General features: G+C 40.5%; 1 protein-coding gene across 1 annotated transcript; it reads right to left on the bottom strand.

The window, feature by feature from the left end:
- Positions 1 to 934: 934 nt before the first annotated feature.
- PTPN1 (protein tyrosine phosphatase non-receptor type 1) lies at positions 935 to 14,506 on the bottom strand. The gene is made up of 8 exons (XM_054392121.1): positions 14,455 to 14,506; positions 12,649 to 12,749; positions 10,599 to 10,697; positions 7,702 to 7,839; positions 5,791 to 6,000; positions 4,936 to 5,097; positions 4,024 to 4,259; positions 935 to 1,418 (listed from the first exon to the last, which is right to left on the bottom strand). The coding sequence occupies exons 2-8, from the start codon at positions 12,682 to 12,684 to the stop codon at positions 1,211 to 1,213; spliced, it is 1,089 nt and encodes a 362-aa protein (XP_054248096.1). The 5' UTR covers positions 12,685 to 12,749; positions 14,455 to 14,506; the 3' UTR covers positions 935 to 1,210.
- Positions 14,507 to 15,807: the final 1,301 nt, after the last annotated feature.

Raw genomic sequence — 15,807 nt, 5'->3', positions numbered from 1 at the left:
GGAAGCTGCTGCAGCTTTAATTGCTGTGGATTTATTGAAATGCTCTCCTGGAGGCACTGCAGGCAGCAAGCTCGCACGTTACCTCTCGGCCCTTGCAGGAAGCACGCAGGTGTAGAGTGAAACTGCATTTTACATTCCAAATGATGAGGTTTAAGAACTGGTCCTTCTGAATGCTAACGGCACAGCTGCAAAAATGCTGGTGGACAAGTTTTGGTTGAATTTCCCTTCCTGCTTCTCTCCCTTCCCCATAACCTCTCCTAACCCAGAATATAGAAGTAAAAACAGCTTTACAAAGGATGGTGCAATGTAAATAGGCATATGTGCAAGTAGAGTGCAACAAAAGTCAGTGAGGAGATACACTTATTAAAAATTAAAAAGAAAAAAAAGAAAAAAACCAAAAGGAGCTTGACATGTTGGGATACCCTGAGCAAATGCAGAAGCCTGTTTCTATAAACATGTAAAACAATAAGCTCTTTAAGAACAGTTATGCCAAGATTAAATATATCAATACCACAGGCACTGCCCACAACTCAGTCTGTAATGATGAAGCAAGTTAAAAAATAAACAAAACCAAAACCAACCAACCAAAAAAAAAAAAAAGGGAAAAAAAGGGAAAAAAAGCAAAAAAAAAAAAAAAAAATCACAAAAAGCCTCAACCAACCACAAACCCCTCCCTGCAACACCCTCCCCTTCCAAACGGTCTACATTCATCAGGTATGTGAGTTTCTGTCTCTGTTTTTGGGAACTCGTCAATGTTAAGTCATGTTTTTGGTTACAACACTTGGAGAGTACAAGCAAGTTTCACTTGTGCCTGGTTTTTCTGAAACACAAAAAGAAATAGAACTGGCTTTTTAAAAAAGGCTAAAAACAACAATGTGTTGTAATTCTATTATTTTAGATTAAAAAAGAAAAAAAAAAGAAAAAAAAAAGAAAGAAAAGAGACTATTTGGCATTTTCTCTGCTTACTCCTGAATATTTTAAGGCCCTGAGATTAGAATACTATGTTCTTGGGACCACAGGGCTAGATAAAACCCTAGTGCATCATCAATTCTCTCTATAAGCCCTTACCAAAGTTCTGGCCTTTCAACCTAAGATCTACTCCACTGAGCCAAGGCTCTCGTGCCTCCATTGGCTTTCTTTCAGAGAAGCTTATTACAAACCGATCAAATCGTTGGTGTTTTATGCAGGGTCGATCTTGCTGGTACGTCCATCAGTGAAAACACACCCTGTAACAGAGATAAGCTCCTGCTGTGAGGAAAGTGAACATGCAAATATTCACTAGAAATGGCTTCCAAGTCGTCACCACGTTCTCATCCTCCTCTTCTGAGCTTTCTGACTTCACCAACTCTTCTTTGTGGGGCGAGAGACGTAGATTTTCACCAACAGTTCTCCTCCGAATTTCAGTGTCCTGACTAGTGCTTAAGGAGAAAGGAAGAGATGTTCAGTACTGGGTTCTCCAGCTAGGGGAGAAGCCATGTGGACTCTCCAAGAGCATGGCCTCACTCACTGAACACCACAGGCAAAGCTGGAGATCTCTTACTATTAGGAGCTGCAGCAGACAACAAACTGTCTGTCCCTAATTATTACAGTTCTGGCTACTGAATTACAGGTTTAGAATCACAGATTGTTAGAGGTTGGAAGTGACCTCTAGAGATCACCTAGTCCAACTCCCCTGCCAAAGCAGGATCACCTAGGCCAGGTTTAGAACAGCACTTGGCATCAGAGCCAAGCTGGGAAATAATTTGTGCCCCCTACAGAATAAGCTGACCACCTGCTTCCACTGCTCATCAACTGCACTGAGACAGACCCAATCAAACCTACATCCAGGTCAGAACATGAAGGTTCTAAAAAATCAGGAACCCACCCAAAATGTCAGAAAATGATGGAACTGTGGTTCCTTGTGCAGCTGTAACTTAGAGTTACTGCAATTGACTTCAGTGACGGAATTGAAGATCTCCTCATCTTTAATATTCTCTAACCATGGTTTTGTTTCCAGATACTAGACCTCCATCCTGGTGGCAGAGTACTGACACCCAAAGATAAATCTTAACCGAGTAAGAACTTTTATATCTACAACTTCTTCCAGCTGAATTTAGAGAGCAGAGAATCTCCATGCTGTGAGAAGCAGAAGGGTGATAACCAGAGGGAGATGTATTGCAGGGGGATTTCCTAGACATCTGCTGACAGCTTAAATATAGAAGAACTCAGAAATCTTCCATCCCAGACATTGGAATATCTGGGCAGGAAAATAAACATGCTTAAGATTTCTGCTACTTCCCTCATCTCTGCCAGCACAGCATCCATTTCCTACCCCTCCATTTCCTTCAGCCTGACATTTTGTCCCACAACTTTTCACATCAGAATGATTCTCTGCTTTATGTTCCTTCCTGCTCCTGCCCAGCAAGTTTCAGTTTCTCCCCTTCTAGACTCACTGTCCCAGACCTGAGGACAAGAGTGATGATCACAAAGGAGGTCTGATCCTGCAGCAACAGTACTGGTATGGGATGAGGGAGCTCAGGGTTCAAATCCTGGCCTTCCCTAGTCCACCTGAGGTAAGATTTAACTTCAGCATGGTAAAAGGGTGATGGTCAGTCAGCTTCTACAATCAATGAAGACAGGCAGTTCCAGAGGATGACTCAACTCCAGACTCAGACAAGGGACTATAATAAATAGAATTAACTGAGTCTCTGAGCTCTTTCAAGCTGGACATGTCTTATGTTCATTTAAACCACACTGTGTAAAGTAGTTCCAGGAAATCATTTATTTGCTGAGAAATTCAGATTTATGTAGCTAATGAGGAGACACAGGACATCAGTTTAAATCCATCAGGCATGGAAAGCATGAGCTGGAACCTCACATGCTGGGTAAATACTCTGGTAACAGAACTATACTGTCATGGAAGGGAGAAAGAAGAAGGTGATACCATTGCAACATTCCCTTCTTTGGTACTTAAGCTTCCCTTTGTGTCCATTCCTACTTCCAAGATTTCCTTTCTATTTAGTAAAAATGTTTGGAAATTGTGTATTTCATTTCTAGAATCTTCCTGATGAATTCAGAAAAATCCTGATCAAAGCACTGTTTCATGCTGAGCAGGGAATCAATTCTGCTTTACCTGCTTGCCTCCAGCAGAATTTGCAAGGAGGTAACAGGGCCTCAGCCTCGCTGCCATGTAAAACTAAGAGGAGGTTTATTATAAAGAAAGATTATTGGAAACACACCTCCCTAACATCCATTTCCTAAATTAGGTCCATCAAGCTTGCCAGCTGCGTCTGCAGAAGAGGCTCTAGAATTCCATGGACAATACTAACACTTGGTATTTTATTCCAGTATTCCTATGGGAAGCTGAAGATGGCTTGTTAGCAGACCATCTAGTAGGGGAACTTCCCCTCGTGTGTCTAGGGACTTTTTTTGTCTCATTCTGCGTGGCATTCCTGTTGCAGTTCTCAGTAAAACCAGTTCACCCGCAGGACACCAGCAAGAGCAAGGCCTGTGGGTTTCAGCCAGCCCTACACCACAGCAGGAGTGACATCTAGTGGCCTCTGCTCCTCTGCCTCCTGCACTCAGCCTTGGTGCAGTCTTTAACATCCTTACAGTGACAGATAGAAAAGTTCTCTGGTCATGAGCACCCTCTACTCCTTTCATCAAAACCAGCTTTGCCTGCAATTGATTTCACATTTTAAGTGTGGCCCAGTTTTCAGCTACGTGACAAAGACCACCCCTGGTGGAAGAGCTCCTCTGTAAGAACACATTGCAGGTAAACCAAGGCTAAGCCACCTCATTGTGCTGTCAGTTCTTTTACTCTAGCAGGATCCCCTAAGAGGCCCCAGTTTATTGTGGGGATGACACTACATGAACATGAGACCCTTCCTGAAAAGGTCTTGGGCTGGAACTGCTATTACACTGACTCCATCAAGGTCTGTCCAAGCCCTTCTGTATGAAATGCCATTTGTGAGCAAATGTCCTACAATCTTTCAACACCACCAGCCAAGTGGACAGTCAAGAACAGGAAACTAAATTAATTACCTCTCTGTGATCAGTGGCACAGATGAACAAGCTTTGCCATCTGGAACCATCTCTTCCACAGTCCTGACTGAACAGCTGATCTCTTCCTCTACTGCTTGATGCTTAGGGAAGAACTCTGCGTGTTCGTGCATCCTTCCGTTGTGCATCTCAGAGGTTCGCTTCGGTGGTCTGGGAGGTGGTGGGGTATGTTCAGGTGGTGGGTCCAGGTCCTCATTGGAGAGTTCTTTCCACTGTTCCTTCAGGGAAGGAAAAGCCCTGTTAAGTTTTTCTCCATTTCTTTTATGTAAGCTCCTAGAACTTTTAACTTTAATATAGCAGGGGTTTTATACTCTACCTGTTCTTTTATTCTTAGAGTGGCTGTTCAGTAGCATTGAACAAAGGGGAAAAGAGAGAAAAGAACTCCAGATCTAAGCTACATGCAATACACAGAAGACATCTGCTACAAATGCAGGACATTCTAATCTGCTTCTGGAAAATTTCAATAGCACAAAATAGAACCTGTGTTGCTAGAATTCTGCATACCATAAAACAAACTTAAAGGATTTATACAATCAGAGAATTGTTTTGGTTGGAGAAGATCTCTAAAGATCATCGAATGCAACCATCAGCTTAACACCCCCATGGCCACTAATCATTGTACTTAAACTTCTTTTGATTATCTGAAATGGAAGACAAGGCTGATGCAGCCCAACTACACTCCAATTCCAGGGCTGAAAAGTACCTCCTTTTATACTACAGGGACCGTTTTCAAGACTTCTATGTACGCTTTAGGTTGTGAAGCATTGAACTGAAGAACCCCATAACATACACACTTACTGAAGCTGCAATTTCTTGCTATTCTGTTCATCTAAGGCATCTGCTGCAGTTAAAGCATGGCTGCAGACATCAGGCTGTGCAGTCAGCAGTACTCACTTGGACTGAAGCATCTCCCATAATGAATTTTGCCCCCTCAATAACAGCCAGGTAGGAGAAGCGGAGCTGATCTGCTGTCTGTATGAGCCCCATCCTGTACTTCCTCATCTCCAGCAGAACCTGCTTCACATCCACAGAAGAAGGATCTTTCCGTTTGTCCATCTGAAGACAAAAATTGAAACATGCTTTTTCCTCTGAAGAGATTCAAGACACTGACTCTTTTTGTAGTAGAGCTTTCAGACTACCCTCCATGTTACAGAATTAATGAACTAATAAAAACTGCTATCAGCAGCCGTTTATCTCTGTGAAGGTAGAGAGGGGGAAACACACTGGGCCTCCAGCATTTTCTGTTTTCCCCTTTTTTGTTTTTCTTGTTTTGAAAATACAATCAGGATTTCAAAAGGGCATTTTAACCTAGACCTGACTTTTGTGCATGAGTTGCTCTCACACAGTCACAGAATAAAGCCAAGTGAACCCCAGTTTTGTCTTAAAGCCAGGACAATTTCCCCTGCCTACAGGCACAGCTGACTGTAGAAGGAAACATTAGATACATTTTGTGTTGTTTCAAGATAGTTCACCCTGTTACTTAGCAGACAGCTAGTGGTGCTTACTTTTCCCCTTTAACCATAAGGATAAAGCTTATCTTTAAAAATCATTGTAAAAGCTACTGCTTTTCTTCCCCAGACTCAGTTAAGAGTGAGACCTACCTTGGAATACACTCCCAAAACAGACTATGGGATATAACACGGAACAACCCTTCCCAGGCCACAGCACAGCCCTTCATAAGCCTACAACAAACTGTTCCTCAAAATCCCTCTGCAGCAGGAGCGTGTCACTGGAGGAAGCAGCTCTTACCAGCAGCAGACACGTATCCACCAAGCAGAAGGTTCCTGATCTCCCGATGCCTGCGCTGCAGTGCACCACCACAGGCCCATGCTCAGGGTTCAGGGAGCCAGACTCCCTCACTTTGAACAGGAAATTGAGGAATGAAGCCGGTGACTCTGGGACGCCAAAGTCAGGCCACGTAGTATAATGAAAGTGCAGAATCTCTCTAGTTTCCTGTGTCTGTAAAAACAGTATTTAGGAAGTCTTTTAGCTCAGATTCATGACTCAGAAGTATTCAAAGCACAGTTCAGTTGCCTACAGCAATGTTCTAATCAGTGAACAATTCCATGTCCATTTTGCTAGCACCCACTTATGTATTTAGAAACACAGCTTTAGACACTGGACAGTTGTACCTTTAAGGCAATTTCAAATTTGTGCCTTTGGAAAAATTTCAGCTACTTCCTTTGAAAAAAAATCAATCTGTCTCACAGGGAATGGAAGCGTGTGCCTGCTCAGATTACACTGCTTCTACTGCCTCTTTGAAACAGCTGACTTACATACAAATCAGTGTCCTACCACTCTGAGGGAGCTTTTATAAGACACTAACAACAAATAATCACCTCTTGTGAAGATCTCCACTTGGAGCAAAGAATATTAGATAAGTAAATTACTTATTATAATAAACGTGGTTTAGTTTTTTCTGTACAGTTCAAATGTTTCTACCACCACAAGCCAGCTGGCACTATGGCCCTCCAGGTTTTAATGACAGAACAGAATTTGAAGATTTCTCAGAATGAAGCAGCTCAAGTTATAGAAGCCCTCTGCACTTTCTGGAAGCAAAACCCTTACACTATTGACAGCTGCTTATTCACAGGTTTATTCCCAACCTGAAAACCTTCTTCCAAGACTACCACAGCACTGGTACTCACATCCTCCTAGAATACAGAGCTACAACCATCAAACAGGTCTATGGCAGACATCATAGTTCATACACACCACAAACTACATCAATTAAATTCTTACTCAGGCATAATTCAATCAAATTCGTATCTGCTGTCTCACATTTCCTGGCAGGATGAAGCATGCAAGATGCTAACAGATGAACAAAGGAATAACTGTGTCTTCCAGCAGCCAGCAGAACAGAACTCAGCTAGCACGTCACACACACACCTAGCTCAGCACTATCATGGGCCTCAGACATTATCTTCAATGACCTGCATTCAGTGCAAGTTAATGATGTTCTTCCTTAGCCAGGTTCCCCAAGGAGTTTTAGATTAGCTCTCACTGCTCTAATACAGGGCAGTGGTGGAGAGGGAAGTAGGAAATGGCATGCGTACTCTTATTTTGGCACTGTGTTAAAGGAAAAATAAAAGAGAAAAAAGAAGAAAAAGAGGAGAGTTATTTCCCTTAAATCTTAAAACTTTCAGCTAAAGTGGCCTCATCCTTGTACTGAGCTCCATACAGCTCACTGCAGGGACAGGGCTAAAATAGCTCCTGGACTAAACCAATGCAAAACCTGAAGATTTATGCCAAAACCTAAAAACAGACCTTAGAACAAGACATGGGCAAACAGGCAGCTTAAGTGACAGGAACAGCAATGACTCCAGCTCTAACACAAAAGCACTGGAACACCTGGAGCACCTGCTAAGTGATTTCATGAAGGCTTCTTCGGAAGGTAGTGACAAGTGAAGCTTCTTGCTCAGCTTATGGCCAAGACATGAAAATGACTGTCATTTCCCCAGATGTTTCCTAAATATTTAAGGGTTTTGTTTCCAAAAGACACAAACTAGAGGCTGAAGAACAATCTCAGGCACAACCACCAATTCCAGAACAAAGCCTGCTGTAATTCCTGAGCATCTTTTTCAAGACTTTGTTGATCAGGAGGTGAATTTCACCTCAGGGAGACTGAAGAATCTGCCTGGTCCTTACTTCTGTACTTACTGTTAGGTTTTCCAGCTCCAGCTGTCGTACTGTGTAATAGGATTTTATATCTTCAGATATCAATGTTAGCTTCAAGTTCGTGTCTTCAAAAAACATTTCTTTCTCCTCCTTCCGTGGCCAGTACTGTGCACACTTCACCTAAAAGCAAACAGGACACGTTTACATGTCACTTATGCTTATGTAAAAGGCAAAGAATAAACAACCTGAAATGCAACAATTTCTAATGAGAATTTCTCCATCTGCTTTTATTGTGAGGACCAATTCTTGTGTAAAGAATATCAGCCTTACTTGATGTTGCAGAACCACATCACCACTGAATCTTCTGTATGAATCAAATTATTTTGACCTGGACTGAACTCATGAAAATACCTAAGGATGGAGAATAGGTTTGTTCAGGTATAGCTCTCTTTCTTCTACATGTAAGCTAAAAGAGTGTGAAGCTATGAAATCTAATCAAAATCACCAAAGCTGTTATTTTAGCTTGTGTCAGAACAAACAAACCAAAAAAATCTAGCAACTGTCCAAGTATAAAGCTCTCAAAACACTGCCAAAACCAGGAAATTTAGCCTACTCTGCATTTTATTTATTATTCTCATGTAAAAAAAATTGTATTTCAAAAGAAGAGATGTTAACAAGAGCAGGACATGCTGTGAACAGCATTCTCAGCTCCATGAATAAGCTACATAGAGAATTACAACACTGCTAACTTACAATTGTAACACCAAATGACATTTTGGGTCACTCACCATAACATTAAAGCTAGGAATGAGATCATTTTGATTTCACATGGCAGAATGTAAAAGTGAAGTGTCAAGCAAAAATCTGCATTCAGCACACATTCCCTTTACCTACTTCTGACTGAATCTCAATTTTCTCAGGAAAGTGTCCCAGAGAGCTTAGTTTTGCAAGGACTGTGATACGCTAGGCCCTCATCAGAGTCAGCCAAATGGAAAAAGCAGCACGTTTTGCAGTGTGCAGGGAAAAACTGAAATTCAGCAGCAACACAAATAGGAAAGTCTGCAACTATGTTTCTGGTTTGACTGGGAGAAGGCCTGCTACTTCTGCTGCAAAGCACTGTTCTGCTGAGATGGGACTGTGACCACCATTTGCCTGTGTCTGAATGTGCAGTAAGAACTGATTGCTGGACATAGCCAGTGCCTCTTCTATTGAACAGCAAATAACATGATTTCAAAGCTGAAGAACTATGAAAAAAGAACAGCATTCTTCAGACTAAGATGATTCCCCACAGTATTCAACAAGCAAGAAAACCCTTCAATATTTAATTCACAGGTAGACTAACACTAGTTTTACTCAGACTAATCCTAGTTTTTACTCAAAGCACATCCTCTAGTTTAGGAGAGTGTAGAATGCACTTAGAATCCCCTGCACTTTCCTTTTGCTATTAATTTTTAAGAGACAGGAACTAGCTTTGTGTCTAATGTCTCCACCAAATGTGTCTGCAAAAAATATTTTGTCGTGCTCTGCTGTAGGTCCCCAACTGCTGTTTGCTGAGAAGTGTGAGCAGCCTGCCCTAAGGGATCCCATTAATTCACTTTGTTCTGGGCTATTGGCAGTGCAGAGGATGAGCAGGAACAGCTGGAAGGGAAGAAATTATTGAAAAATATGGTTACTGCATCTCTCAAAGATTGGATTTCACTTGTAATACAAAAAAAAACCCCAAACCACCAAACAACCAAGCACTCAAAAATTAACACTGAAATTTATTACAAGAATTTTCTTGATTATTGGGAATTATTTCCTGATTATGCAAAACAGTTATCAACCAGTGAACATCCAACCTACTCACTACCTCTCCTCCAAAGCATCTTTATATTCACAGCATTGTAACATTCAGCTTTAAATTGTGCACTTCTACCAGTCTTAAAAATCACTTTTGTGTCAAATTTCCACAGTTGTCCAGACTGATAGCTATGAAATTAGTGTAGAGGCAGAGCTCTGACCCATGGATGAAACCCATGCCTGTGATGGTTCCTGTTTTCTCCATTATTAGACAGGCTGAGCCATTTCCTTTCAAGACAGCAGCTACTTCACATGCCAGAGGAATCAAAATTTTCTATCTATCTGAAGGTAAATTATTTACAATAATCCAACTGTGTGTCCATCTGTTGTTTCCCTTAATTTTCTGCCTCTCTTGTCTAATGCAAACTTCCTAAAAGGTCTGGACAAAAGAGCTTAACCCACTGCACTTGTCCTAGCAAGTAAAGCACTGGCTTAACAGCTGGTTCCACACCACCCAGAACATCTCACACTGCAGAGGACACATACCAGGTTAAGTACTTCCAATTGCACCTTCATTCTCCTTGGACCTCTTAGGAATTTTGTAAAACAATGACACTGGTGGAGAATCAGCCTTCCTTGGTGGCACATTTAATCATCAGAGCTCTTACTGCTTGAAGGAGACCTGGAGTCAAAGTGCCTCTCTAACTACTTCAGAACCATTTTGTAATGCTTGTGAATGGTGTGAATGACCTTTGAGAGCTGCAATCTGCATATACCGAGAACTACCTTCAGACAGCCAGGTTAGCAGTAGAGACCAAATCCTCATTTGTATGGAGAGTCACATTGTGTTCATGTCATCTTTCAGCCAAATTCAGAAGAAATTAGGACCTACCATTACAAACTGCATTAAGACCAGTTCAATCAACCGTATGCATAATTGCTTAGGTAAAATTACTTGTGCTTATCTCCTTCCTGTAGTCCCCACTTTTTTGTGTTGCTTGGTTGGTTTGTGTTGGCTTTTGTTTGTGTTGGGTTTTGTTTGTGTTGGTTTTTGTTTGTGTTGGTTTTTGTGTGTATTTTTAATGCCTTTTTTTTTTTTCTAAAGGCAAACCATAAACATGCAACGAACACAGAGCTAGAACTGGCTAAGTACTTACCGATCCCTTTTCCATCACTCTGTTCAACATGACAACACCACGGCATTTCTGTTCCCAAACCATCTCCCAAAAGTGACCACAAGTATTTGGCAAAGGTCCCTGCAGAGACGGGATCACCAGAAATTAGCATTATTTTCTGTTAATGTCAGTGCAATGTTCCCCAGTAGAAGTTATTGCACTAGGCAATAAATTTAGACAAGTAACTTCTCATTTCAAACTGTAAAAAAATGCAGTGATACAGCTGTAAGTTCTATTTCCCCACTACAAACCTACCCATGAAAGCACAATTAATCTTCTCCCCCCATAGATAAGAGGAACAGAGAAATAGTCTCATTTGCAAGAAGAGAACTGGGAGTGAAAATGCTGAGAGAATTTTCTTAGGAAAGCTACACAAAAATAATGGGGAAATAAAATTTCATTGACTAACTAAAAGCAGAATTAATGACCATTTTAAACCATTGTGCAATGCATTTTTATTCATAATACTTGAAAATTACTAGACTGAAAGGACAAATATTCCAAAGACTGAAACAATGCCTGATCAGTAACAAATGACATGATTTTCCAGAATCTTCATGGATCTGCTTTGGGACTGAACAAAATGATAACTCTTTTTAAAGGCTATCTATTCACACACTAGATTTCTGCATAATGTTCTATCATCTGTGCTGTGTTCCTTTGCTATTTTCTGCTTTAATACCATTGCTCTGAATTTTGGGCAACATAAACCAGCAACCTTGTGCTTCTTGTATTTGCTACTCATCACTTTGCTCAAACACAACAGCGGCACAGGGCACTCAGAAAGAATGACTGGATTTAAATAAAGCCATCTGAATCCATGAAATTCTGGGTCAGAACCAGTAACTGGTACCAGTCAGCTGCACGTCTGCCTATTGCATGGGGCAGCTGAACCCTCTGATCAATCTCCCCTGTAATACAAGAGCTGTGTGCATAGAATCATTTTTATATTGAACACTGTAGTGCACACTTCTTCCTTAGAAGATTTATCTTTATTCTCTAGAAACAGGAAGGAAGAGCTGCTGCTTTAAAAAATGAATTCCAGTCTACCTTTATGTGAAGTGAGGGAGGAAGAGGTCAAAGGAAAAAAAAAAAAGAAATAAAAAAAAAGAAAAAAGTGAAGATTAGTGATCAGAACAGTTTCCAAGGAACCAAACACTGAGGACAAACAAGGATTCTGGCACAGTTGCTATCAGAATAAAACAACAGGGTATCCAGGTATTTTTAAATTTGTTACACATATAGGTATGGAATTCACAGATTCAGTGAAAAACAGCCACTTTCCTCCTGCTCCCCAAAATCCCCATCACTAAAGTCTGTGTTGCTTTCTCACATAAAAGGCAGAAGCAACAGCATTGCCCAACTTACACCCTTTGGAAGTTGTGTTATTAGGGGATACATTACTTGTAAATATAACAGCATCACTTTCAGAAGGACATTTAACACAAAGCACATGGTGGAATGCACTGCTTATTTGAAACAGAAGGTCAGGTGCAAGAAATTCCCCAACACGTTTTAGTTAACTTCTGTCCTGCTCAATGTAACACACAAATCCCCATTATATTTAGAAGATGTTATTTCAAATAGGTTTTGAACATCTTGAAGTTCATACAGATAGTTCTGTACACGTGAAGTTCACCTCTGTTCAGGGAATTTATCAGGCAACTTAAGACTAGTGGTCTAAAGCCTCTGTGATGACCTTCCATGTAAAGTGTGATTGATTTCCACCATATTTAGATGTTGCCTGCCATAATCCAACAAGCAAATTTCTACAAGTATGTCAGCTTCTAGTCTAGATGGGTCTAAAGTCAAACATACAAAGTGGCCAAAATATTCCACAAAAAGTCAGTCAGTGCCGACAGGAAGTTGAAAGAAATAGGTAACTTTTCTGTAAAACATTTATATATGCACACAGCTGTTTAGATACATTTAACTAGCTTCACATAAAGAAAACAAACACAGTAAGGCTAAAGAAAACTCACGAAAAAGAACTCCAACCATATGATTTTTATTACGCACTGCCAGCAATTACCTGGGTAAGGATGTAGCTCCTTTGGGCCTCTTCCATTTTTATCAAACTAGCATTGATATAGTCATTGTCACCTTGGTTTAGCTTAATTCGACTGTGATCAACTGCGGCATAATTAGAAAACAGTGGTTAATGACTATGCAACACAGCAAAATGCAGGCACAACCTCATCAGATGTTGGGATCAAAAAAGATGAGCTATCCTGAAGAACTGAAAGAGCCTAATGCCTGGTAGTGCAGAAGTGTTCACTGGGCTTGTTTTTGGAAATACAACATGGATACTACTAGAGCAGCACTGCGTCAAGAGCAGTGAACCCAAGCTGCACTCCTGTCCTCCAAGAATACACAGCAGGAATGGAAGTACTTGCATCTGAAGGAATCACAACAGGAATTTGCAAACTAGATCACATTGACCTATTTTGGACAGCTATTGAGTTACTGGTTTTAAATAAATCTAATTACGCAGCTGCTTATCTTTTGCGGCTTAAACCTTCAAACCCAGCTTGTTCAAGGTTGTTAAAGGTTTGCCTAAACATACAATGGCTGAACAGAACACAGACTTCCTATTCTTCTTAAAGACATTTAGCTAGTATTCCAAACCCAACCACACCTTAACGTTCAGAACGGATGATCCAAATTCAAGAATTACAGCGGATGTAATTTCATTGCTCTTCTGTTAGTCTCAGCTTGCTCCACTTGGGATTGAAAAAAAACCCAAACCACTGACAGAAAAACCACACACACGAGTTCCCACATTTTGCAAGACAGCCAAAAAGACTGGAACTAGAATTACTTCAAGGCGAAAAGGAACCATTTGTTACTCACAACCCCAAATATTAGAACTGCTTAGGAAAGCAAACTGCCACATTACTGTTCCTAGCTGATTGCCCCAAAGACTTCAGCAACTTTTAACCACTAAGTTTAAAAGTTTTCTGACATACAATAATGCTCTTGTCTTTGAACAGAAGACAAACATCTGCCCAGTGACAGAGCCTGTAGAAACTCTGCATTTAAAGCAGGCAGCAGTGCTGTACCCTTCAAGAGGGAAAGAAGTCCCAGAGCAGCCACTGTCATTTAGTACACAAGCAGCTGTAAACTTTCTTCAGTGTCTGTTATGTTGTTACCTGCTGACCATTCACCTACGGCCCCCTACTTCTCTGTACTCTGCTGCTGTAGTAGTCTCTCTTGCACCCCAAGAGCAGTGCATGCCAGGCACAGGCAAGTCTGAATGTTACTGCCTTTGTAAGTGGGATCAGGGAAGGAAAGACAGGCTGCAACGCTGGGCTGAGGTGTGCCTTCCACCAGAACGTGTAACAATAACCATTTCAGAGACACAGGTCTTACACCTTTGCAGATGTCCCTCTGCTTTGTTCCAGTTAGTTTAGATTTATTTCTAGTAGTTGTATGTTTTACTTTAGACTCTTCCCTATCTCCAATAGAGGCACTTGTCCTCTATTAACTAGAAGGATGCTCCAATAAGAGTACTACAAGAGAAAGGCTACTTGCAGTTTATTAATGCCACTTCAGTCACCATTCATCTGTAGCATAAGAATTCAAATGTAAAGCAAGTTCCCTCCTTTAGATTTCTGCCTACAAATAGAGAACCTACTGTATGCTGCTCTAGTATAATCTTCTGGGTATAATGGTGTCCTGTGACATTTGTCTTAGAAAAAAATGTATTAACAAAAGGAGTTCTCTTGGATGCATACCTATTTAACAGGAATCTTACTACAAAGAACATCTAGCTTTTAGAAGTTGTCATTAGAGGTCAAGAGTCTGTTACAAACAATGGAAAAGAAAGAGTACTTACAGGGGCTGACATCTCTGTACCTATTCCTATTTTTGTTTCTGGGATGTTTGGCCACTTTACATGGAAAATCACTGGCTTCATGCCTGATGTCCTGAAACAAAACAAAACAAAAACTTCAAGTCTTACATATGAATCCATCTAATATCATCACACCATTAGCTATTTTAAGACAAATACCCATCTGATTTCACATCTTCACATGGGGGAGTTCTGGACAGAAAGCACTTTGGCCTCCAAATCATGAACTGAGTTTAAAATTATTAGAATAGAACACTAACGTTATTATCAAGGTAATTGTATTTTAACAGACAGACAAAGTAGCAGAACGTGTACTAGACACTATGCCTTAAGGGCCCCCATGGAACAGAGTCTTTGCCCCAAAGCACTTTCATATGAACTGCTTTAAGCAATGCTTTCCACTATCAGTAAACTATCAGTTGTAATTCTGTCTCAGCAGCAATTAAAAAAGTGTTTGTTGTGAGAGAAAAAACACCTGTCTATCCTCCCTGGCATCACACACACAGGGAAGGACCACTTGTCTAAGATCAATTGCAGCTTTATCTTATCAGCAATACATCACTATTAGGGTGCCTTTCAGATGCATAGATTAGCTCAGCTCTCTCAGACAATTTCAAAACAATTTCACCAATAAAAAGAATTCTGCTGTCCTTGGACATTAGTCCCAATTTGTTGAAATAGAACTTCACACTGTCAATAAATAGTGCTAAAAATTACATACCTAAAAATTAAAGTATTGAGAATTTCAGGGTGAAGCTGTTATATCTAACTGAAATTAATGAAAACTGAAGGATTGGATTTACTGAGAAACAGCAAAATTCAGTTTAAGAAATCCTAAGACAGACACTATGCACATACATGCAGTGGACAAATGAATCTGGCCCAGAAGCCACTAAAATCATCATTAAAAATAAATTATCAAGCTAAATTAATCTCCTTTCATTGGATTAACTTTGCTAAATATAGTCAACCAAATTAACTGGATTTTGTTATTAATTATCTGTCCAGATACATTTGAGCATTGTGCCGATCCACACCCAGTGTGACCAGAGAACAGGTTTCTGCACACACAAAATTAGTGCATTTGGAAGCTGCTAGTGATACATAGATCACTTGCACAGAAAGTCTGAGCACTCCTCTATTAATAGGTTTGAATTAAAACTAAGGCTCTGGTTCAAATTGTGCTAACTTCCCAACATCAGAACAGGAGGATTTTATACCAGCAAATCTAATCCCTAAAATGCAGGCCAAACCAAGCTGGTTTTTGGTTCTTCTCAGTTTTGCATAAAGAATCACATACAATGCTGAAGATTTTCTTTTTTTAAGGGGGCTACC

The sequence above is a fragment of the Indicator indicator genome, chromosome 24 (assembly GCF_027791375.1).
Source record: "Indicator indicator isolate 239-I01 chromosome 24, UM_Iind_1.1, whole genome shotgun sequence".
In the NCBI taxonomy this organism is placed as follows: domain Eukaryota; kingdom Metazoa; phylum Chordata; class Aves; order Piciformes; family Indicatoridae; genus Indicator; species Indicator indicator.
Note: the sequence above shows the minus strand (reverse complement) of the source record. Positions and strands in the feature narration are given on the sequence as shown.